Genomic DNA, 27,500 nt, shown 5'->3' with positions numbered 1-27,500 from the left:
TGTTAGTGTTGTTGTCGTTGCTGTTGTTGTGGCAGTTATGGTTATTGCTACACCATTTCGGTTGCTTAGCAAATCTAGGTTGTATGTACTAAAGATCTGCCTTCACATACTAAATCACACACCACACACTCACACACACACACACACACACGCACTCACACACACACACATAACATTTCAGTTTCAGTTTCAGCTAATTGACCGAAACACAAGTTGGTAAATAATATTTTCCTCTCTACTGATTCCCCGCTGTGACAATCATAGAAAACTGAAAATCATATTGATCTTTTATTGTTTTTGTGTATAGTTTTGTTGGTTGAGTCAGGGAGGAACATTCTTAGTTCTTCTGAAAGAACCAATGAAACGGAGCACTTTCGCAAAAATTCTTTGTATTATCATTAGATCTGTAAACAAAGAGTTACATCTGTATTTGAATTTGTATGCATAATACATGTGTGTGTGTTTGTATGTGTGTGTGTTAGTGTGTGTATATATAAATGTGTGTGTGTGCGTATGTATATTTGTGCATGTATTTATATATAGGTATCATCATCATCATCATCGTCTGCTTTCCATGCTGGCATGGGTTGGACGGTTTGACTGAGGACTGGCAAGCCAGAAGGCTGCACCAGGCTCCAATCTGATCTGGCAAAGTTTCTACAGCTGGATGCCCTTCCTAATGATGTTTATATTGAACAATGAAAATGAGTGCTCAACGTCACATAAGTGTGTTGTAAACTATTTGGTGACCTCATTGCTGTTGGTGCTACTAAAGCCTTGTAAGTGGATTTGGTAGATGGAAACTGAAAGAAGCTAGTCATGTATCTTTGAGATCTGTGTTATCCTTCACCACCACTTGACAACTGGTGCTGGTGTGTCTACATTCCCATAACTTAGCAGTTTGGCAAAAAAGACTGATAAAATAAGCACCAGGCTTAACAAAAGAATAAGTACTGGGGTTGGTTTATCCAACTAAAAATTCATTAAGGTGGTGCTCCAGCATGGCCACAATCTAATGACTGAAACAAGTAAAAGATACAAGATAAAAGATGCAGCATTTCCTTTCCTTATCTAAAACATTAAGAAGTGATTTGAAGGAGATTTGGCTGTTATTTCTTGCATGTCTCACAATCGCGTTAAGGAAGTGTTATGCAGAAATTGCATGAACTATAGCAGACTTGATGGTTGACTATTAAGAAAGTGTTGTTGCTGCTGTTGTGAACAGAAGGAATAGTTGTTGTTTAATCAGTATTAATGGGGGATAGTTTTTTTTGTTTTTTTTTTACATTTCTTAATTACCATTCGTTAATGTTAAACAGGTCAGAAATAATTAACATGTTAATAACATCTTGTGCAAATGATGGCAATGGTGATGATAAAACTGGTGGTGGTTGTGGTGGTGGTGGTGGTGGTGGTGGTGGTGGTTGTAGGTGGTGGTAATAATGGAGGTGTGATTGATGGGAGTAAGGATGGTGGTGGTGGTAGTACTGGTGGTGGTGGTGGTAGTGGTGGAAGTTTTGATAGTAATGACAGTGTTGTTAGCAGCAGTAGTAATGCTTGCTGTTGTTGTTGTCATGGTAGTAGTAGTAGTAATGGGGAGTTGTGGTAGCATGGGGTGAGGATGATGATGATGCTGCTACTGATGATGGTGGTGGTGGTGGTGGTGGTGGTGGTTGAGAAATTCGTTCTCCTTCCTAAAGACGAGATAATCATATTTGACTATTCAACCAACAAGGTAATCAGTACAAGAAGTTTATTGATCCCTGCTTTTATTCTCTACAAAATCAGGATGGAACAATATTTCTATTGTATTAACATATCATTATTATCAATATATATTTTTTTTTATTTTTTGCTTTATTGCTCCTTGGTTTTTATTTTTATAAAAAAAATTTTTTCTTAAATATATTCTGATTTTATTTTTCAAAGATGAATGTACATCCATAAGCCAATATTATAACTGAATTTTTTTATTCTATTCGAGTGTTTCCTACATCTTTATATATGTATATATGTGTGTTTGTGTGCATGTGTGAGTATATATATATATATATATATATATGTATGTATGTATGTTTGCATATATGCAAATATGACCAAGAAAATAAAAGAAAGCAAATATATATATATATATATATATATATATATAAGTAATATGTATATACATATAAGCAATATATATCATCATCATCATCATCGTTTAATGTCCGTTTTCAGGCTCCAATCCGATTTGGCAATGCTTCTACAGCTGGATGCCCTTCCTAATGCCAACCTCTCCGAGAGTGTAGTGGGTGCGTTTTATGTGCCACCAGCACAAGAGCCAGTCATGCGGGCCTGGCATTGATCACATTCGGATAGTGCTTTTTACGTGCCACCAGCACGGGGTACTGGCATCAGCCATGTTCGGATGGTGCTTTTTACATGCTACCAGCACGGGAGCCAGTCAGGGGGTACTGGCATCGGCCACATTTGGATGTTGCTTTTTACGTGCCACCAGCACAGGGGCCAATCAGCCAGTCCTAACATCGATCATGTTTGGATAGTGCTTTTTATGTGCCACCGACATGGGAGCCAGTCAGGCAGACCTGGCATCAACCACATTTGGATGGTGCTTTTTTACGTGTCACTGACACAGGATCCAGTCAAGGGGCACTGGCCACAGCTGTGATATTGGTTTTACTTGACTCAACAAGTCTTCTCAAGCAGATCATACTGCCCCATATATATGTATATATACATATATATATATATATATATATATATATATAGAGTCATGTGGCTTAGTGGTTAGGATGTTGGACTCATGATCATAAGATTGTGGCTTCAATTGCTGGACCGAGCGGTGCTTTGAGTTCTTGGGCAAAACACTTCATTTCACATTGCTCCTGTCCACTCAGCTGGTAAAAATGAGTAATCCTGCAAAGGACTGGCATCCCATCCAGGTGGGGAATATCTACACCATAGAAACCTAGAAACCAGCCCTCATAAGCCTGATATGACTCAAGAAGGAATTATTTATTTTATATATATATACCTTCTAATAAAGATAGTACCCACACAAGTAATTTCCAGGAGTGCTTCGGATTTAACTATCCTCTGGTTGCTTAGATACTTCAGACTACCCCTGAAATATTGAAGCAATCCTATCATATATATATATATATATATATATATATATATATATATATATATATATACATACACACATATCTGTATAGATATATATTTATAATGTATATATATGTATCAGCAAATAATTATATATGCATCCATATATACACACACACACACACACACATATATATATATATATATATATATATATACATCCACACACTCACACATACGCATACATGTGTGTACACATACAATCCTTGGTTTCCATGTCTACACTGTATAATTATATTTACTTACTTTCCTCGATATTATCTCATTTACATATACAAACCTCTGTTGCCCATCTTGCTAATATTTACCGTCATCCATGCTATATCCAGTTTATATTTATGACTTTCATAGTATATCATATTTCTCTTTGCTGGATATTTCTTATGTTATATCAGGCTTGTATTTTCAAATTTTCATGTTATATCCAATGCAATGAGATTCCATCCAGACCATATTTACTGCTTCCATACTGTATCAAATATAAATTTATTTCAATGTTATACCTAAGTGATATAGTATTCTCATTTCATAATGATTGTACTGTGTTATCTCAGTATTACATAGAATTTTTTTTTTAATCTTTCTTTTATTTATATCTATTTTTTTTTTTTGTTTTGTCTTTTTGCAGAATGGCTAATGCCCGTTCAAAATCAGAGCAAGCTGATCATGCTGCGTCATTGGCTGGTCAGGACTCAGATATTGCACGTATGAAAGCTAAAGAATATGCTCCAGAGTTTATCCAACCTGGTATGTATGTTTTTCCCTCAAAATATTTCTATCACTGTGTTATTTGCACAACAACCTACCATAAAGGATCAAGTGGCTGAATGGATAACATATTGGAATATAATACTTAGCCACATAACTCCTCTACAGCAAGAAATCTGTTTTGTTCCAGCCCCTTTCTCTCACATGTTAACCCCTCATTTCCAAGCATAAAGTAGCCTCTTTTTTTGCTGCAGCCCACTCAGTCAAAAGGAATTTTAGTCTTGAGCTTCATGTGAACTGACAATATATTGAGACATAATACCTAGCCATGTGGCTCATCCACTGCAAGAAACTTATTCTATTCAAGTCCCTTCTCTCACATTTTGGCCCCATATTTTCAAGCACAATGCAGCCTCTCTCTCTCTCTCTACTATAGCCTCATTCACTCAAAAGGAATACTAGTTTTGTGAGCTCCACAGTGAATGGATAACATTGAAATATAACACTAAGACATGTTGCACCTTTACAGCAAGAAGCCTATTCAAGTCTAGCCCTTTCTCTTACATTTCGCCCCCACATTTCCAAGCACAACACAGTCTCTCTTTCTACTGTAGCCCCCCTCAATTGAAGGGAATGTAAGCCTTGTGAGCTCCATGGTGAATGGTTGATATATTGAAGTATAATACCTAGCCATGAGCTCCTCTACAGCAAGGAAACTTCTGCTCTGGCCACTTTCTCATACAGCCTCTCATCTCCAAGTATAAAGCCACATCTTCTTCAACTATAGCCTCATTCAGTCAGAGCAGATTTTAGTCTAGTGAGCTTTGTAGTGACCTTCACTGATGCTAATGTCTTTAAAAAAAATCACCCAGTTCACACTGTAAAGTGGTTGGTATTGGTGTTAAGAAGAGTATTTGGCTGTAGAAAAACCATGCCAAAGCAGACTTTGGAACATGATACAGTCATTGGACCAATCAGATCTTATCAAACCATCTATCCCATACCAACAAGAAACATGAATGTTATATGATGATGATCCATACATGGGTCATTGGTTCAAATCCAGTTCTGGCATTTTGTTGTGTATTTCAGAGGAGAGCATGTTGGTCCATTTTCTCTCAATTCATCTTGCTCACAATCACAAATAGTTACCAGATCACATGAGAAACATAAGTTCTGATAGACTTACATCTTTTCTAAGAGAAGCATCTCTTCTTATCTGCTTTTCTTTGTGAAACAGGAGATAAGAACTGCCTCTCAAGGGACTCATTTATGCTGAGACAACAATAAGAACAGTGAACTGGCAAATGGTTAGAATGTCATGAAATATTCAGCAGTATTTGTTTTGGTTTTTTACATAGTGGGTTCAAATCCTGCAACGGCTGACTTCATTTTTTATCTTCTCAGTGATGAAGTTTGGTACTTCTGCTAACTCTCTCTCTAAAATTTATGCCTTTTTAAAACAGTAAATTGGCAGTAAATTTACTGCCTTAAAATGACAGAACATTAGAATGTTTTGAACCAAATGCTTTGCAGTATTTGTTCAACCTCTTTACATTCTGTGTTCAAATTCTGCCAAAATCAACATTACTTTTTATCCTTCTTGGTATGATAAAATATATTCAAATGCGTCAGCCAAAATACCTAGTGGTATTTAGGTACAGACCATTACATTCTGAGTTCAAATCCCCCAGCAGTTGATTTTATCTTTCATTCTTCCAAGGTTACTAATAAAGTACCAGTCATGTACAGGGATTTATTTAATTTAGTTTCCCCCTCCTGCAAAATTTTCAGGCCTTTTTCCAATCTAAAAAATGAATTGACAGAAACATTAGGATGTTTTGAACCAAATGCTTTGCAATGTTTGTTTGACCTCTTTACATTCTGTGTTCAAATTCTGCCAAAGTCAACTTTACTTTTTATCCTTCTGGGATATTTATGTATGTGTGTATATATATATATATATATATATATATATATATATATATATATATATACACACATATATGGGTACAGGACATCACAAAACATAAACAACATGAAATACGAAGACAAACTTTGGTATACAAACAATGAAAGAAACAAATGGAAAACAAGACAAGTAACATAAAGAAAACGACCCTTCATCAGTTGTCAGCTGTCCATCTACTCCTCATTTCGAGCATCGCATTCCAAAGTTTGTCTTCGTATTTCATGTTGTTTACATTTTGTGACATCCTGTACCCATATATGCATATATACGTATGTATGTACATATATGTATGTATATATATATATATATATATATATATATATGTTTATCATTTTGTCCATGTTTTTTTTGCAACGTCATGTACCCAGATATGCATCTATATATACATGTAGATGAAGGTATGTACATACATGTACATATATATGCATATACTCATATTATTTGTATATATATATATATGTATGTATATATGATCGCAGAGACACCTCATGAAATAGCTATGCACACACAAACATTACAGTAAGTATACATGATATCATACTATCTACTAAGGTACACTTAGCTTCCTCTCACTACACCTAATGAGTGTTTTCACTCCTACCATCAAATCAATATACACCTCACTCTCACCATTACCATCAGCTATGATCTCCAATGAGGTCTTGTCTCTAGTGAGATTTATTCTTGTTGTAAATATTGCTTTATTCAACACTAACAAAATATCGCTGATTTATTACATTCATATGCACAAATGACATTTTCTCTGTTACGTTAGTTTATACAAAACTATTACCATGTTTATTCACCTATAATACATACTTGTGTATAATGTACCCTTGTAATTATGAGCTATGAAATCCCAGTAAAAAATATTTCTCACAGATAATGTGCACCAACTTTTCTTTTGTATTACAATGCATGGTAAAAGAAGTGGTTAGTCATATTTATTATAATTGCTGTATAATATTTTGGAAAGTTCACACATTTGAAACAAAAAGTGACATTTGAAGATTACTAGTACAGTCTGTAGTGAAAGTGCATCTGTTGTGAAATCAACACAGTGGAAATCACATGATCTCTTTTTTTTTTTTTTCATTTCCTTTTCATGAAAAAAGTGCATATGACACTATTTTAAAATAGTATGATACATCTTAAATGGAAAACTGAGTAAAGCAAAAGCTCAGCTTATATTGCTTCACTGCTTAGCTCATAAAAACTATAATATCTTTTCTTCTCTCTAAACTTTCAAATCATTAATTAGCATTAATAACTCAACGTGAACTATAATTGTTCTCTCCTGTAGTTAACCAAATGTGAAAGAGCCCAGTGAGGGAAATTCTACATGATCTTTATAATCTGGCAGAAATGGCAGTGAAAATTCCCTTAAATCACACCTGGGCATCTTAAAACTCAAGAATAGCTTATATTGCCATAAGAAACAGTAAAGAATTCTTATGTAACAGTATTGTTTACCAAAACTCAGCTGCAAAGTCTTGACAATTTTATTCCCTCACTTGTCACATGCTTAACCCTTAAGGAGTTAAGCCAGCCATATTTGGCTCAAATATTCAACCTGTTTTATGTTTAATCTGGTCAGATCCAGCTTCTCACACCTATCCAACAATGTCACTTTAAAAATAAAGAATCACATTAAGTAAGCATTACATTTGACAGAGTAATCTGAATGCTAAAAGGTTGAACAAAATTCATGCCTTGATATGAAGGAACAATGAATAAAATATTCACTGATACTGCTAAAGTTTCTGGACTGCAGAAAAAAATTCACTATGTGCAATTGAAAGAGCATTAAATTAAAATTACCATCTGTGATTCATTCTAAATGTATATACAGTGTTAGAAGCATTAGCATAGCTGTGGGGACGATAGGGGTGGCACTTTTAATGGGGCACCACTTTTGAGTCTACTGTAGGCAATATGTGATTTTTGTGGGGTCTGGGGGCGGCAAATGGAAGGGCTGCCCCAAACGGCACACACTCTAAATACACTAGTGGTTAGAAAGCATGAAGCTGCAGAATTGCTTGAGATAAAATCTGTTTACAGACTTGTGTTGATAACACAACACACACACACACATATATATATATATATGTATCATTATTAATAAATTATAGTGCAGCAAAAAAAATTTTAGAAATTTTATTTACCACCGGTGGTCTAGCGAGAATAAAAATCAGTCAATAGACTATATATTATTCATTTAGAATACAGAGATGCCTATAATAGGACATCTGACCCGCTAGAAAGAGCAGCAAAAAACTCTATACCACAAAAATAGGAATAATTTCGAAAGGGAATGAAAAATAAAAACATTTACCAATCTATATTCCGTACCATGGTTTCAAGTTATTTTAGCAAGATAAAAATATACCTTACAAGGTCAAACTATCTTCAGCGGAATAACCAGATCACATATAAACACGAGTCATAGGAAATATGGCTTATGTTTATAAGTTAATTTTTCAAAATTTACCGCGCATGTGCGCTTTACCTTATCGGCAGCAAATACAAAAATGCTGATTTTCTTTCAGAAATTAGCCAAAAAATATTTTATCATTATTGATAAATTATAGGGCAGCAAAAAAATTTTTAGAAATTTTATTTACCACCAGTGGTATACTTACTGTTATTAATAATGATAAAATATTTTTTGGCTAATTTCTGAAAGAAAATCAGCATTTTTGTATTTGCTACCGATAAGGTAAAGCGCACATGCGCGGTAAATTTTGAAAAATTAACATATAAACATAAGCCATGTTCCCTATGACTCGTGTTTATATGTGATCTGGTTATTCCGCTGAAGATAGTTTGACCTTGTAAGGTATATTTTTATCTTGCTAAAATAACTTGAAACCATGGTACGGAATATAGATTGGTAAATGTTTTTATTTTTCATTCCCTTTCGAAATTATTCCTATTTTTGTGGTATAGAGTTTTTTTGCTGCTCTTTCTAGCGGGTCAGATGTCCTATTATAGGCATCTCTGTATTTTAAATGAATATATATATATGTATGTATATATAAAAGCAAGGTGAACATTGTCATTGCAGTGACTCCATAGCATGACTGCCAATGCTATGGTTTTAATTTAACAGTTTAAATTGCATTCATTGAGTTACATACACTATGTATATGTATACACAAGTGTGTGTTAGAACACATACATATGGCACTCCATCGGTTATGACAACAAGGGTGACATGTGTACCCTTAACATAGTTCCCAGGGAGATTCAGTATGACACAGAGTGTGATGAGGCTGGCCCTTTGAAATACAGGTACTACTCATTTTTGCCAGTTGAGTTGAATTGAGCAATATGAAATAAAGTGTCTTGCTCAAGGACACGTGTCACCAGCAATTGAACTCATGACCATGAGCTGAATACCCTAACCACTAAGCCATCACAAACATACATAGGCACAGGAGTGGCTGTGTGGTAAGTAGTTTGCTTACCAACCACATGGTTTCGGGTTCAATCCCACTGCGTGGCACCTTGGGCAAGTGTCTTCTACTATAACCTCGGGCCCACTAAAGCCTTGTGAGTGGATTTGGTAGACGGAAACTGAAAGAAGCCCGTTGTATATATATATATATGTATGTATGTATGTGTGTTTGTCCCCCCACCATTGCTTGACAACCGATGCTGGTGTGTTTACATCCCCGTAACTTAGCAGTTCGGCAAAAAAGAGACCGATAGAATAAGTACTAAGCTTACAAAGAATAAGTCTTGGGGTCGATTTTCTCGACTAAAGGCAGTGCTCCAGCATGGCCGCAGTCAAATGACTGAAACAAGTAAAAGAGTAAAGAGTATAGTAATGTACTGAGTAATGTATTGAGATTTATTCCTCTACAAGTGTGCAGATATCCACCAAATAAAACATTAATTATTCCTATTTACTATCATCATTATCATTATAGCTGAATCAAGTATGCATCCTAATACTATAAAATCATTTTAATATGCTTCTTACCCTCAACACCTCCGTCACTACCACTCTTAGTTCTGGGTTCAAAGTTTTACAGGAATAATAACCATGGTCGCCATGTACAGACACACAATAGCACATACAGCTCAACCTTCTCCTTTGTTGTCACTGACACAGCGCTAACTAATAAAGTGTGTTTCTGCTACAAATTTATTAACGCTGCAGTATTATATTTTAATAGGCATTAGGCTTGACTCTATCAGTGTCAAACTCTACAAAGTACAATTACAAAGGGAGACAATTGAAATGATAGAAATTTAAAAGCCATAGGAAGTTTTAGTTATCATAATTGAATGAATTAGCTGAAACCAAGGGTAGAGAATCTAAAGGTCCACACTAAATATTTTCTTGGCAATTTATTTTCTTTGTTGCATAAGACAAAATTATTTGTCATGTAACTGATCAAATGCATAAGCACATATTTTTAAATTATTTCAAATTTTGGCTCAAGGCCAGCAATTTTGGAGAAAGGATAGTTTGATAAAATCAACCCCAGTGATCAACTGGTACTTATCTTATTGACCCCTAAAGGATAAAAGGTGAAGATGAGCTCAGAGCTCAAAATGTTACTAAACATTTTGCCCTGCATGCTCACAATTCTGCCAGCTCACCACGTTAAATGTTTTATTTAATAATGGTTTCAAATTTTGGCATAAGGCCTGCAATTTAGGGGGTGTGAATAAGTTGATTACATCGACCCCAGTACTCAACTGGTACTTATTTTATCAATCCTGAAAGGATGAAAGGCAAAGTCAGCCTTTGAACTTAGAACATAAAGATAGATGAATTGCCATTAAGCATTTTGCCCAGTGTCCTTACAATATTGCCATCTCATAGCCTTAAATGTTTTATTTAATAATCCTTTCTACTAAATGCACATGGCCTGAGATTTTGGAGGAGGGGACTAGTCAATTACATCACCCCCAGTATTTAACTGGTACTTTATTTATCAACCCTGAAAGGATGAAAGACAAAGCTGACCTCAGCAGAATTTAAACACAGAACATAAAGATGGACGAAATGCCGCTAAGAGTTTTGCCTGGCATGCTAATGATTCTTTTTTACTGGAAGAACAAGGCCTCAAATTTTGGGAGAAGGGATTAAGTTGATTATATCGACCCTGGTATGTAACTGGCACTAATTTTATCGACCCTGAAAGGATTAAAGACAAAGTCGACCTCGGCGGAATTCAAACTCAGACGAAACACCGCTAAGCATTTTGCCTGGCGTACTAACGATCCTGCCAGCTCGCTGCCTTAAATGTTTTATTTAATAATCGTTTCTACTAAAGACACAAGGCCTGAAATTTTAGGGGAGGGGGCTAGTCGATTACATTGACCTCAGTGTTTCACTGGTATTTAATTTATCGACCCCAAAAGAATGAAAGGCAAAGTCGACCTTGGCAGAATTTGAACTCAGAATGTAGCAACAGGTGAAATACTGCTAAGCATTTTGTCCAGCATGCTAACGATTCTGCCAGCTCACCGCCTTAATGTTTTATTTAATAATGACAGCAATACATGAGGAATGAATTCTGTATGATAACCACAAATTTGAATCATACTTCAAACATTTATACAAAGTACACAGAACAACATATACAGCAAATTATTACCAGGTACTATAAGATAAATATATTACAAATTGAACTTCAGTATACACAATATAATAACCATCAAAGCTGAATCATTAGTAACACAAATCAATTTATGACTCACACACTCACAAAACCTTATGTCACTTTAAAGTATCACAAACATGACTATAGAAGAAACAAATGAACTGCATTTTAGAGCCCCCTTTGAAAAGGAATAGGGCATTTTCTTTTTTTTTTTTAAGTATTTATTATACACCATCAACATTAAATTTAGATACATTTAAAGGGTCACCTCAATCGAAAAGTTGACATGTGGGCTGTGTTCAAGTCAGGGACAATTCAATGAAGCAATAAAATAAACCATTCAGAGATGAAACCAAACGCTAACAGAAACATCTACATTAGAGTTTCTGGAATGGCAAAAAAGGTCAAGCTGTACAAATGAAAATATTGATTGGGAATGCACTACTTGCTATTCCCCTTGGTTCTTTGTCAAGATCATATGACAATCTACGTATGGTAGCTTCTAGAAAATTAGTGTGACAAAAATTATGGATTTCAGTGCATTAACCATGACATTTTTCCTTTATTTATTTGTTTATTTTCTTTAAATAAGATGAATCATGTTTGCAAGAATACCTCTTCCCACATTAAATGCAGATAATACTTAAAAACATTGTTTGTTAGTTTTATACACACACACACATACATACATACATACATACATGTGTCTATATGTTTGTGTGTGTGTGTGTGTCAGGTTTCATTCTCGAGTGTCAAGAGTTACAAACCACAGCTGAAATGATACAGCTAACTGCATGTAAATAATATGTAAGATTTATATGAGTAATGCTGTTCTGTATTGATGACCTGTTGCATCTCCAAAGAATACTAATATTTGCCTTAAGTAATACTCAGTACATCTCTGGAAACAGAATTTCTGCATCTCCCTAATGGTTGCTTGATCTGTTAGAAATAATAGCCAAATCTCCTTTAAGTACATTCCATTATCTTTAAAAAAAAGTCAAAGAATGTATGTTCTATTATCTTTCATTTGTTTCAGTCATTGAACTGCGGCCGTGCTGGGGCACCATCTTAAAAGGTTTTAGACAACCAAATCAGTCCCAATACTTAAGTTTTAAAGTCCAGTATTTATTCTCTCAGTCTCTTTTGCTGAATGGCTAAGTTACAGTAATGTAAACAAGCAAACACTGGTTGTAAAGTGATGGTAAAAGGACAAATACAAAGCCACACATATATACATACATGCATACATTTGCATACACACACACACATATACTAAAGCCTTGTGAGTGGATTTAGTATATGGAATCTGAAAGAAGCTCATTGTATGTGTGTGTGTGTGTGTGTGTGTGTGTGTGTGTGTCTGTGACTTTCTGCCTGTGTTTGTCCCCCCACCATTGCTTGACTGTTGGTGTGTTTGTACCCCCATAACTTAGTGGTTTGACAAAAGAGACTGAAAGAATAAGTACTACTTCTTAAGACAATACAAACTACTGGGGTTGATTCATTTGACTAAAAATTCAAGGTAGTGGCCCAGCATGGCTGCTGTCTAATGACTGAAAAAAGTAAAATATAAAATATGTATATATATATATATATATATAGAGAGAGAGAGAGAGAGAGATAATATGTGCGTGTGTGTGTGTGCATGCACACGTGTGTGTATATGTGTGTGTATACACACACACACACACACAATGAGCTTCTTTCAGTTTCCATCTCACAAAGCTTTGGTTAACCAAGTAGAAGACACTTACACAAGGTGCAGTGCAATGGGACTGAACTCAAAGTCATGTGGTTGGGAAGCAGACTTCTTACCACAAAGCCATATTTTTTTATCCTAGATGCCTGAAAACAAACAGGATGGCTAGGTTTAAAACGCCTTTAATTGTATATTTGTTTGATTAGAATGAACCTGGATCTAATCATCAACAACAACAACAACAACAGCAACAATAACACTGCTTTCTCATCTGGAAGATGTAGTTAGTAATCAATAATGCAAGGGAAAAATATGTCTTTGATGAAAGATTTAGAAAATCTTCATGGCACAGTATCGACAGCCAGTCATCTGTAAAGAGATCCTTATTGGAAGAAATGGTTCAAATCACAGAATATGGTGTAGCTTCAAACAGACTATTAAACAGGATTTGGCGGATGCAGTGATAGGATTAAGTGAAAATTATAAAATACTAGTACAATATTTATCAGCAGATATAAAATATTATTTAAAAAGGCTACAAAATTCACAATCTTGAGTTACTACCCCAATTATAGGCAATGTTTTTGGTTGAATTATCAGTAATGATCTATTTTACAACACAAGCACATCATTTAGAGTACAGTGTCCTCTTTATCTCTAAGTGAAGGCAATTATTAAGAGTATTGGAACAGAATTACTTAATAATACCTTTGTGCAGCTTATTGAGTAAGCTAGGCTATCATCTGAGAGATGAATTCCCAGATGGTGAACTAAGAGAGTTGGTTACATCTGAGATATAAACATTAGGACAACTACAAAACTATATCATCATCATCATTTAACATTCATTTTCTATGTTGGCATGTGTGGATTACATTTGTTTAATGTAGAAAATTGAGTGTCTGGTATGTACATAATGAAATATAACGGTGAATAAGAGGGTATCATCATCATCGTTTAACGTCCGCTTTCCATGCTAGCATGGGTTGGACGACTTGACTGAGGACTGGTGAAACCGGATGGCAACACCAGGCTCCAATCTAAATTTGGCAGAGTTTGTACAGCTGGATGCCCTTCCTAACGCCAACCACTCACGTCATTATTCAGTTTTATTTCAAGATTTCTTGCCAATAGCGAAAGAGCCAGTTTCTAACCTAAATCCAAGGGTCCTTCATTGGAAACAATATCAACAGGATATTTTTGTATGTATGTATATGTATAGATTTGTATGTTTTGTTTTAAGTATGTATTCTCATGCATATAGTTGCACATCTAGACATGCTCGTATGTCTGTATGTATGTATGTATGTATGTATGCATGCATGCATTCTTCCCAACTGCATGGTTTGGGATTCAGTCCGACTACATGACACCTTGGGTGTCTTCTACTATAGCCCTGGACTGACCAAAGCCCTGGACTGACCAAAGCCCTGGACTGACCAAAGCCCTGGACTGACCAAAGCCTTGTGAGTGGATTTGGTTGACAGAAACTGAAAGAACGGCAAGCTGGCAGAAACGTTAGTGCGCCGGGCGAAATGCTTAGCGGTATTTCGTCTCTTGCTACGTTCTGAGTTCAAATTCTGCCAAGGTCAACTTTGCCTTTCATCCTTTCCGGGTCGATAAATTAAGTACCAGTTATGCACTGGTGTCGATGTAATTGACTTAATCCCTTTGCCTGTTTTTGTTTGTCCCCTCTATGTTTAGCCCCTTGTGGGTAATAAAGAAATAAGAAACTTAAAGAAGCCTTGCATATATATATATATATATATATATATATATATATATATAATGTGTGTGTGTGTGTGTGTGATATATGTGAAGGAGTGTCACTTCCTCCAAGCAGTATCATTCATTTCCAATATTCTGTGAAAATATGTCTGCTTATGGGGAAACATTACTTTACTTGGAAACAGGTAAGGGTTGGCAACAGGAAGGGCATCTGGCCGTAGAAAATCTGCCACCGTAAACTCTGTTTGAACCATGCAAGCATGGAAAGGTAGATGTTAAAAGGATGATGATAAGGAGGAGGTTATAATACATACATACATACTTATGTACATATGTATGTATGCACATACATGAAATAAATGTAGTAGAGTTCATTTATTCATTCAGATTTGATTGCTTATTCTGTCATTATTCTGAGTTTCTTACTTTTGAGTATTTGTTCATGTGACAAATGACTAAATCATATTATTACCTGACTGAATAGCAATCAAATGAATCGTCAGCCTTCAAACGAATATGTATGTTTGTATTATACATGCATGTGAATGTGTGTGTGAGTTAGTGTCTTTGCTTTGTATATCATCATCATCATCATCATCATCATCATCGTTTAACGTCCGCTTTCCATGCTAGCATGGGTTGGACGACTTGACTGAGGACTGGTGAAACCGGATGGCAACACCAGGCTCCAATCTAAATTTGGCAGAGTTTCTACAGCTGGATGCCCTTCCTAACGCCAACCACTCAGAGAATGTAGTAGGTGCTTTTACGTGTCACTATGAATGTCTGTGTTTGTGTGTCATACATGCTTGTGAATATATCTTTGAATATATAAAAATGTATATATGCATAGAAGTGTGTCTGTGCGTGTCTGTGCGTATACATGCGTTTCCTTATTAACCCCGAAAACTCCTGCCTCTGAATTAAACGTTATATTGTAGACAAAGAAGTAAAACATACATGATATTAGGAATAAGAGCACATTAGTCAGAAAATATTTTGTTTCATAAATAAATTTAAATGCAAGCCTTCTAACATCTTACTGCAAGAAAGTCATTAAATGAATACACAAACAATCAAACAAACATGCAAATACATAAATAAATGAGATAAAGCATTCATACATGAAAAGCCTCAACAAACAAAAGATTCCCTGTCTAGAAGTTACTGTGTTGTCAAAACTCCATTGACAGCAGTCACCTTGACTTAAAAGTTGATTAATTAAACCCAAATTGGAAACAGCAGGTATAAATACAGCTCAAACATTAATTTGTGCAGCTAACTAGAGATTTTTAGAATTAATGTGTCTGTATATGCAAGCGTGCATTTGATGTGTACATGCACAAACAGTGATGTGTCTGTAGACAAAGCGAAATGTATAAAATACAGTCATGGATTGAAACATGTGCAAAAGTATGCTAACTCATGCATAAATAAGTGCACATACACAAACACATATATTTATGTGAGTGTGTGATATTTCTCTTCATCACACATAAAGACTTATTTCAAAGCATACATACAAAAAGACACACACGCTCCTCTCTCTCTCTCTTTCTATATATATATATCATCATCATCATCATCATCATCGTTTAACGTCCGCTTTCCATGCTAGCATGGGTTGGACGATTTGACTGAGGACTGGTGAAACCGGATGGCAACACCAGGCTCCAATCTAATTTGGCAGAGTTTCTACAGCTGGATGCCCTTCCTAATGCCAACCACTCAGAGAGTGTAGTGGGTGCTTTTACGTGTCACCCGCACGAAAACGGCCATGCTCGAAATGGTGTCTTTTATGTGCCACCCGCACAAGCCAGTCCAGGGGCACTGGCAACAATCTCACTCGAAAATCCTACGGGAGCCAGTCAGGCGGTACTGGCAACGGCCACGCTCAAAATGGTGCATCTCATGTGCCACCCGCACAAGAGCCAGTCCAGGGGCACTGGCAACGATCTTACTTGGCTTGCCGGGTCTTCTCACGCACAGCACATTTCCAAAGGTCTCGGTCAGTAGTCATCGCCTCGGTGAGGCCCAATGTACGAAGGTCTTGCCTCACCACCTCAGCCCAGGTCTTCCTGGGCCTACTTCTTCCACGGGTTCCCTCAACTGTTAGGGTGTGGCACTTTTTCACGCAGCTATCCTCATCCATTCTCACCACATGTCCATACCAGCGCAATCGTCTCTCTTGCACACCACAACTGATGCTTCTAATGTTCAGCTTTTCTCTCAAGATACTTACACTCTGATGGGTATTCACATTGACATTACACATCCAACGGAGCATACTGGCTTCATTCCTTGCGAGCTTACGTATGTCCTCAGCAGTTACAGCCCATGTTTCACTGCCATGTAGCATGGCTGTTCGTACGCATGCGTCATACAGTCTGCCTTTTACTCTGAGTGAGAGTCCCTTTGTCGCCAGCAGAAGTAAGAGCTCTCTAAACTTTGCCCAGGCTATTCTTATTCTAGCAGCTACACTTTCAGCGCACCCACCCCCACTACTAACTTGGTCGCCCAGATAGCAGAAGCTATCGACTACCTCTAGTTTTTCACCCTGGAATGAGATAGAAGTTGTTTCCTGTTTGTTTACAGTCTTTATTGCGCCTGAACATTTGCTACAAACAAAAACTAACTTGCTAGTTAACCTGCCTTTGATGTTGCTGCACCTCTTATGTGTCCATAGCTTGCACCGGGTACATCTTATAGAGTTACTACCTACTCCTTTTCTACATACTGAGCAGGGCCATCTACCTGAAGGGGTTTGTGTTTTATCTACCTTCCTACTTATTAGGATTTTGGTTTTAGCTAGGTTGACTCTAAGGCCCTTCAATTCTAGACCTTGCTTCCACACCTGAAACTTCTCCTCTAGTTCTGATAGTGACTCCGCAATTAGGGCAAGGTCATCAGCATAGAGGAGCTCCCAGGGGCAACCTGTCTTGAACTCCTCTGTGATTGCCTGGAGGACTATGATAAATAAGAGGGGGCTGAGGACGGAACCTTGGTGGACCCCTACCTTTACCCGGAATTCATTGCTGTACTCATTTCCAACCCTCACCTTACTGGCAGCATTTCTGTACATGGCTCGTACAGCTCTCACTAACCATTCTTCTATCCCAAGTTTCCTCATTGACCACCAGATAAGGGATCGGGGGACCCTGTCAAAGGCTTTCTCCATGTCAACGAAAGCCAGGTACAGAGGTTTATCCTTAGCTAGGTATTTCTCCTGCAGCTGTCTCACTAGAAATAAGGCATCAGTAGTGCTTTTACCTGGCACGAACCCAAACTGCATCTCATCTAAATTGATTCGCTCCCTAATTAGTTGGGCTATGACCCTCTCTGTAACTTTCATAACCTGATCTAACAGCTTGATGCCTCTGTAATTATTTGTATCTAAAGCGTCACCTTTACCTTTGTAGCAGTTGACTATGATGCTGCTACACCAGTCATTGGGTATGACTCCTTCGTGTATCACCTGGTTCGTAATACGGGTGACTAGGCTATAGCCAACACTGCCAGATATTTTGAGCATCTCTGCAGTGATTCCTGATGGGCCGGGGGCTTTCCCGGTCTTCATACTCTTAATTGCTTTATCTACCCTGGTACTATCAACTCGGATAGCTGGTCCCTCTATTGGGTCGACATACGGCAGGCTCTCTTCCTCCCATTCATTCTCTTTATTAAGCAATCTATCGTAGTGGCATCTCCAGACCTCTTTCTTTGCATCCTCATTTAGTGCAAGCGTACCATCATCCATGCGAACACATTTCTCTCCTACAACATCACTATTCTCTCTCCTACACTGTCTTGCAACACGAAATACCTTGAGTCTTTGGTCCTCACGGCACAGAACATTGGCAAATCTTTTCTTATCTGCTTCCCCTCTGGCTAAATAAACCTGTCGCCTAGCCTCCCTTCTGGCACATTGGTACAATTCCCTGCTACCACCGTTCTTCCAGTCCTTCCAAGCCTGTTTCTTTTGTCTAATAGCCCTGTCTACCTCCTTGTTCCACCACCACGTTACTCTGGGTCGGGAGGGGACCTTACACCACCCACAAATCTGGTCGGTGGCTTTCAACAGGTTGTCCCACAGAAATCTCCAATTGTCTTCCACGTTGTATGATGCTATATATATATATATATATATATATATATATATATATATATATATATATATAGATAGATAGATAGATAGATAGATGTGTGTGTGTGTGTGTATGTGTATGTCTGTATGTATGAATAAATATAGATATATATATATATCATCAGCAACATCATTTAGCATCCATTTTCCATGGGTTGGCTTTGTGTAAATACACACACACACAGGCACAAACATTTATATATATATATATATATATATATATATATGTCAGTAAATAGTGGGAAATTAAACAATAGGGTAAAAAATTGGATATTAATTACTATCAATTTAATACCAGGTAACAAGCACATTAAAAGAATCAAGCAGATTCAGAAAAAATATCTGAGATCTCAAAGGATTATTGTATATGTACATATAAAAATATATATAAAGGAGGCATGCATTCCAGCACATTAGCAGTCCACCTAGTGGCCTCCTTTATTCATTTATATGTGTGTGTGTGTGTGTGTATGTGTGTGTATGTGTGTGTGTGTGTATGTATGTGTGTGTGTGTATGTATATAACCAGACAATATACATTACACACATACACATAAATATATATATAAGCATATTTATACATTTGCATGCATACAACCATGCATATATATGTGTGTGTGTTTACTGAAAGCAGCATGGTTGAATGGTTAAGTATTTTGCATCACAACCACATGGTCTCAGGTTCAATCCAACCACTATACATCATGCACATGTATCTTTTACCATTGCCTCAGATCAACATAAGCTGTGAGAATAAATCTAAGTTGTGAAAAAAAAAAAATGTAGAATCCTGATCAAAATACATCCAGCTTTCTCACTATTGTCATGTTGATTCTGCACGAAATTTATTCCAAGAGCAAGCATATCTATGGGATACTCAGCCACTTGTATACTAATTAAATGAGCAGTTAGTTTAGCTGATCAAACAACTGTACAATCATCATCAAAACTGATGGCGATCCACTTAGTATGGAAATCAAAATATAATTAAAAGCATGAGGAAAAGAATAATTAAGTGATAATGAAATCCATAAATGATGATATATTAATTCATTTTTAATGCATTATCATATCGTTACATATTCAGTTCATACCAAAATGAATTTACACTTTCTTTCATTGACAGCACACACCAAGATTTATTACAGATACAAGTTTTAATATTGGTGTTACTCCAAATATACTCTTTGCTTATATAAAAACATTTGACTTGTTTTACTTTATGTGTGTATAGCAGACTTAAACCATGACCCTGTTCTATATCACCACCATTCATACAGATGCTTTTAGTAAAGTTCACTTTGTTCCAAACATTTGGGCCAGATTTCCAGTCATCATTATCATTATCATCATCGTTTTAACACCCACTTTTTCATGCTGCATGAAATTCATTGAGGAAGATTTCCTATGGTTGGATGCTCTTCCTATCACCAACCTTCACCTGTTTCCCTGTGATCAAACACATTTTGCCATACTGAAAATGAAAAACATTGCTTATTTGATGGTGATGCTCATTTACAACTATCCTGCAATGTCAAGGGTATGCACACAGAGACATATATTCATTAACTTATATATATATATAAATAATATAAAATGGGACAAGAATGCAAAACATCCAGACAGTTAGGTGATACAAGAAAGGGACAACAAAACATCCAGATAGACGATACAAAGAAAACAAGGACAGGTCATTCAGAGATTTTTTTCCTCAGTCGAGATCCAGATTATCTTTGCAAATTTAAAAAAAAACATTTTCCCCATTTTGAGTAAAACAGTGCTACATGTTATGACAGTTATTGTTAGGGATATAATCAGTCCCAAGAAATCGTGGATATAGAAGTCTGAATTTTAACTTGAATAGTAACAGAGAAGATAAAACTGAATATATGAATTTAATATTCCTTTTTATCACAGATAGCCATATATAGTGCCATTTCATCCTTATTTGAAATCTTCAGCATGACATGACCCTAGCCAAACAGGTTGTACTAAATGAAACATTTTATGAAGCAAAACAGCTTAAAAGACTGGTTGGTTTTTTAGAAAGACAAATCCACGACTCTATTCCAGTTCTCCACCAAAACTTATTTAATATTTTTAAAGAAAGCATGATCTTGGAAATATATTTCATAATTATTTTTTTGATCAATGGCATCATACCAATGTAAGAAATTATTACTCATAATTATTAACAGCAACTGATAAACACATGGTATAATTCCTATAATTTTCTCTTTTCTGCCTCAAACTAATGCTTCATTTATTATTGAAGCACTGGCTTATATCTGGTTGCCCTTCCTGTCACTAATCCTTACTATTTTTCAAGTAAGGATCCCTTCTTTTACATGTCTTTGGTGGTGTGCAGCAAGTAGGTAGGTGATTTGTTGACAGAAACAACAGCAACTCTGCATGTAGTGACTTTTGAACTTTTATAGAGCACAGATGTAAACAAATACACAGACACCGGCATGCATGTACATGCACAAACATGCATTCACATATACGCACATGTGTGTGTGTGCATGTGTATACACACAAAATGTCTACCAAATCCATTGCAAGGTTTTTGGTCAACACATGTCTATTATAGAAGACACTTACCCAAGGTGCCATTCAGTAAGACTGAACCCAAAACTTCATTGTTGGGCAGCAGACTTCTTCACTACACAGCCATACCTATGCTTATAATACTTATAATGCTTAATAACATTTAAGAAGTTATTCTTCAATTTTTTTTCTATCTAAACTGATGAAATAATTCTTTCAAACATTCTAATTTTCTTTTTTATATTTCTTTCCCCTCCTAGGAACTGATATTTTGAATAAGAAATTACAAGAAAACCCAGAAGATAATGAATATTGCCATATGAAGATTCTTCCAAATAACCATTCTGCACATCAAAGGTCAAAAAATATAATGGGGCATCAGTCACCAGATAACTTAATGGAGTCTTCCCACATTGGATTAACCGCTGGCCTTGATTCTACTCTTCCAGGCAGCTACAACCCTGGTATGCCAGATGGTATGAACTATTTAAATGATGCCTATCCACACACCCAGTTATCTGCCACACGAAACACTGAAAAAACTGCAATATCAAACACTCAACCTTCTCGTAGCCCATCTTTGAAAATTCGTAGGTATAGTTTTCTTGCAGGCTCAAGAAGAGGAAGAGGATTCAGTGAATTATTCAACTCTACGATTCTGAACGACCATTTTGATCAGTATTGTTCAGCCGTCAAAGATGATAGCTTGGGCAGAGACCTTCTGAATACGGCCAGTCATCAGCAGCAGCAACGTCATCATCATCAACAACAATTAAAGCAACAGCAACAGCAGCAGCAGCGGAGTTGTGGTCCTGCAAGTGATACCTCACCAGATTCAGGAGTGTCGGAAACAATGGAAGAGGATAGCAAACACCGTCCATTGCAGAGGCGCCGTACGCTGCCCTGCATAATTAAGCGAGATGAAGAAGCCGAGACTGAGAAACAGCATTTAAAAGAAAATCAGGCAGCAGTCAGTAGTGAAAACTTGGCGACTAAGAACCCAGAGACAATTGTCATTGAAAATGGTATAAGGAAAAGAATCAAAACAGAGACCAACAGACAAAATCCCACTGACAGTGGGGTGCCAATTAAATCTTACACTATTGAAAGCCAAAGGAATTTAACTAAAGTTTGTAATCCTGGTAGTCTCCCCGACATTAATATTATCAAGACACGGTCTTTGATAAAACCGATGCCGAGAGAAGAAGCTTATAAGTTGTCGTCTCAGAGAAGAGAAGAGCTCCGTCACTTACAAGAGATTGATGAGCGCCGTAAGCAAGGCGATGTGTCTGTTATTCTTGGTGATGTCAAGGTAAGACTTTGTTTCTTTATCATCATCATCCTCATCAACATTGTTATTACTGGCGTCATCATCATTATCTTTATTGCCGTCATCATTATCTTTATTGTCATCATCAACATCATCACCATCAAGATCACTCTGACATCCATCTCCTGCAAGAAAAGCCTGCAACAACATTCATTCTTTGGCATCTGTTTTTCCCAAACTTGTCTTTATTTTCACCATTTACCATTTCTATAACATCAGGTGTGCATTACCTTCAGTACTAATACCATTTCATAATCCTTTCTCAAACCCAAAACCATATTATGTCTACAAATGGTAAAATCTCCGTATACCATTTCATAATCCTTCCTCAAACCCAAAACCATATTATGTCTACAAATGGTAAAATCTCCGTATACCATTTCATAATCCTTTCTCAAACCCAAAACCATATTATGTCTACAAATGGAAAAATCTCTGTATACCATTTCATAATCCTTTCTCAAACCCAAAACCATATTATGTCTACAAATGGAAAAATCTCCGTATACCATTTCATAATCCTTTCTCAAACCCAAAACCATATTGTCTACAAATGGAAAAATCTCTGTATACCATTTCATAATCCTTTCTCAAACCCAAAACCATATTATGTCTACAAATGGTAAAATCTCCGTATACCATTTCATAATCCTTTCTCAAACCCAAAACCATATTATGTCTACAAATGGTAAAATCTCCGTATTTCTTAACTTCTCCCATATTTTTTCTAATAGACGTATGAAAATGAAAGCAACTGCTTGTATTGGTATTACGGTTGTTTAACATGCTACAGAAATGTTTGTTTAATAGGAGGATAGACTCTGATAAATGTCAGTATCCTTTGATTGGCATCTACTACATGACCTTTATAGAGTATTGGTTTGTCCTAAAACATAATCCATTATCGTAGCTAAGAGCTTCAAATGTGAATTGAAGAAAGCAAGAAAACATAATTTCCTGCATGATTTAGTGGGTTTTTTACTTGCAAATATAATGAGGCATAAGGTTGGGTATGATTTTTCTGAAATATTTTTTTATTATTATTGGTGCTAGCAGGATCATTGAATAATTGTTTTACGGTATTTCTTCCAGCTCTTTACATTCTGTGTTCAAATCCTGCCGAGGTCAAGTTTACCTTTCGTCTTTCTGGGTCAATAAAGTACCAGTCAAATACTGAAGTCAATATGTGTTGACTATTTCCCCCTCCCCTCAAAACTGTTGGTCTTGTGCCTCACTGAGAAAACCCATTACTATTGGTGGTGCTACAAAATGGATAGATTAGCAAACTCATTGGATATATTAGACGAAATACTTTGTGACATTTCTTTCAGCTCTGAGTTCAAATCACACCAAGTTCTACCTTGCCTTTCACTCTTTCTGGGTTGATAAAACAAACTACAAGTTAAGTGGAAGCAATAAAATTCACTATATCTCATCCTGAAATTTCTGAATTTGTACCTAAGTAAAAGATTATTACTATTATTATTATTACTACTACTATTATTATTACTACTATCATTATTATTATTACTACTACTACTACTACTACTACTACTACTACTATTATTATTATTATTATTATTATTATTATTATTATTATTATTACTATTATTATTACTACTACTATTATTATTATTATTATTATTATTACTATTATTATTATTACTATTATTATTATTATTACTATTATTATTATTATTATTATTATTATTATTATTGTTGTTGTTGCTCTTCATTAGCACATTGGATAAAATGTTTAGTAGCATCTTGTCTGTCTTCACATTCTGGGTTCATATTCTGCTGAGGTGAACTTTGCCTCTCATCCTTTCGGGGTCAATGAAAGTTCAGTACTGGGGTTAATGTAATCAACTTACCCCCTCCCACAAAATTTCAGGCCTTGTGCCAATAGTAGAAAGGATTATTATTATTATTATTATTTAAGGTAGTGAGCTAGCAGAATTGTTAGTGCACTGAGCAAAATGCTTAGTGGCTTTTCATCTGTCCTTATGTTCTGAGTTCAAATTCTGCTGAGGTTGACTTTGCCTTTCATCCATTCAGAGTCAAGGAAATAAGTACCAGTTATGCACTGGGGTTGATGTAATTGACTTGCCCCCTCCCCCAAAATTTCAGGCCTTGTACCTATAGTAGAAAGGATTATTACTATGCCAGGCAAAATGCTTAGCAGTAGTTCAAATTCTGCCAAGATTTGGCTATTATTTCTAACAGATCAGGCACCACTTGTGAGATGAAGAAATTCTGTTTTCATGATGCAATGAGGACAACATTACTTGATGCGAATATTGCTATTCTTTGGAGTTCCAAATGATTATTAATATAGAACTGGAACCCTAACATGAAAAATCCTGTAAGGATTCCATGGTAAAGAAAGCTTGGGAATCTATAACCCAATCAAAAATTCAGCCAATCATGCTTACTGTCCCTCTCCGAGGAATATATATCAAAGCATGGAGAAGCAATCAACTTCTCAATGCATTATACAATATGCAATTATACCATACTGCAGGTGATTAGGCAATAAAGGGAACTTCTACATCAGTGATTCTCAATCAAGGACCATATGGCCCTTAGGGGGTCCAATATGACACTTAGAAATTCATATATGATTTTGTTGTTGAAATTTATGCACAATAAATCAGTTATACTGTCTCAATACACAAAACATTTTAACAATTTATCATATACAATTCTTGATAATATTTTATAATGATTTCAAATTTTGGAACAAGACTAGCAATTTGGGGGAGGGGTTAAGTTGATTACATCGACCCCCAGCACTCAACTGGTAGTTATTTTACCAACCCCCCGAAAGGATGAAAGGATGAAACCACAGCAGAATTTCAACTCACAATGTAAAGATGGATGAAATATCATTAAGCATTTTGTCCACCATGCCAATGATTCAGCCAGCTTGCCATTTAAATAATATTTAATGATAAAAGTATGATGTGATTTTTTAAAATCAGCAATTAGCCATAAGGTCCATCTCAGTAAAATAAGAAGCAAAGGGGTCCATGGGCAAAAAATTTTAAAAATGTAAAGTTACCTTCTTGAGTCACACTGACTCATAAGGGCCAGTTCTCTGGTTTCATGGTGTGTATATTCCCCACCTGGATGGGACACCAGTCCATCGCAGGATTACTCATTTTTGCCAGCTGAGTGGACTGGAGCAACATGAAATGAAGTGTTTTGCTCAAGAACACAATGCATTGCTCAGTCCAGGGATTGAAACCACAATCTTACAATCATGAGTCCAACACCCTAACCTCTAAGCCATACACCTCCACTTGGGGGCAAAAAATGGTTGAGAACCACTGCTCTACATGGTTGATAAATTTGCTAGAAATAGCAGTCGATTCTCTATGAAACCCTCAAATTACATGTGCTACCTTTTCGAAAAATTACCAAGATAACATTAGATATTGTAGTCCTAGATGTCCCTAGAAAGACCTGGAGTGCCCTTAAACATCTGATCTTTTTGTTCTATTCAATCAAGGCTGACCTGGATCTAAACAACAATTACAACAACAACATTTACAATAACCAATACCCAAGGTATCAATTTACTGCTCAGTGAAGCAAGCTAGCTAGTGTTAAGTGTCTTTATTACAAACAGAACCAGCACAGCAGCTGTGACTTGATATGAATTACGGTTGGTTGCTTCCTCAGTTGACAGTCCAATATGTTATCTGTTATTAGTTCAGTTAGCTGCAGCTCTCCAAATACCAGATACATTCTGCAGATTTCATTGTACGATTTCGTTAGATCTCGCAGCAAGCAATGAGCCTTGTTTGTTTTAACAGACAAACGAACAGACAGTAAAGCAGACAGACTATCTTCATATGGTGAGGAAAGCTTTTTGGAGCAGAGAGAAAGAGAGAGAGAGAAATTGAGAGAGCTGTGCAGTTTGACTGCAGAGAAAGAGAGAGAGTGAGAGAAAATGAGAAAGAAAGAGAAAGAAAGTATGTTGGGTGTGTTTGCTTGTGAATGTGTGTGTCAGTGGAAGTGAGACAGAGACAGAGAGACAGAGAGACAGAGAGACAGAGAAATAGAGAGAGAGATGAATTTGAAACGTTAACCGAAAACTTTGAGAAAGTGTAACACTTAGGTAGCTGATTGCTATAATAGGTTACATCTGGCCTTGGGTAACCAACTGTAGCATAAAACTAACTTGCAGAAGGTAAGGTGGATGAGTGGAGTGGAGTGGAGTGGAGTGGAGTGGAGTGGAGTGGAGTAGAGTGGAGTGGAGCCGACAGTCAGGTAGGGAACTTCTGGCAGTGAAGGGCAGTGTCAGTTTACAACCTTTTTTTTTTTTTTATATCTGCTACTGTTCAGCAGCAGTAGTAGTAGTAGTATATCTAATAGATTCAAGAAATTCTAGAATAACATCAGTTATTTCTACCACTAGAACTATTAATAGTAGTGCTTTGAGATCTAACTACTACTACGACTACTACTACTACTACCACCACCACCACCACCGGCACTACTACAACCCCCACTACTATTACTACAACCACCACCACCAAGAACCCTCTGCCATCATTGTAGATAATA

The 27,500-nt window shown here is 36.4% G+C and overlaps 1 protein-coding gene across 1 annotated transcript in view; it reads left to right on the top strand.

Annotated features, from left to right (window-relative positions):
• Positions 1-27,500, top strand: part of LOC106879607 (junctophilin-1) — a 432,041-nt gene that overhangs the window by 397,977 nt on the left and 6,564 nt on the right. Inside the window, exons 3-4 of the mRNA XM_089351238.1 lie at positions 3,797-3,915; positions 21,856-22,907. Coding sequence (XP_089207364.1) covers positions 3,797-3,915; positions 21,856-22,907 — 1,171 coding nt within the window. The remainder of the gene's footprint in view (positions 1-3,796; positions 3,916-21,855; positions 22,908-27,500) is intronic.

Source organism: Octopus bimaculoides, chromosome 4, assembly GCF_046866305.1.
Source record: "Octopus bimaculoides isolate indiv1 chromosome 4, ASM4686630v1, whole genome shotgun sequence".
Taxonomy (NCBI): Eukaryota; Metazoa; Mollusca; class Cephalopoda; order Octopoda; family Octopodidae; genus Octopus; species Octopus bimaculoides.
This window is presented reverse-complemented; position numbering and strand designations above follow the sequence as displayed.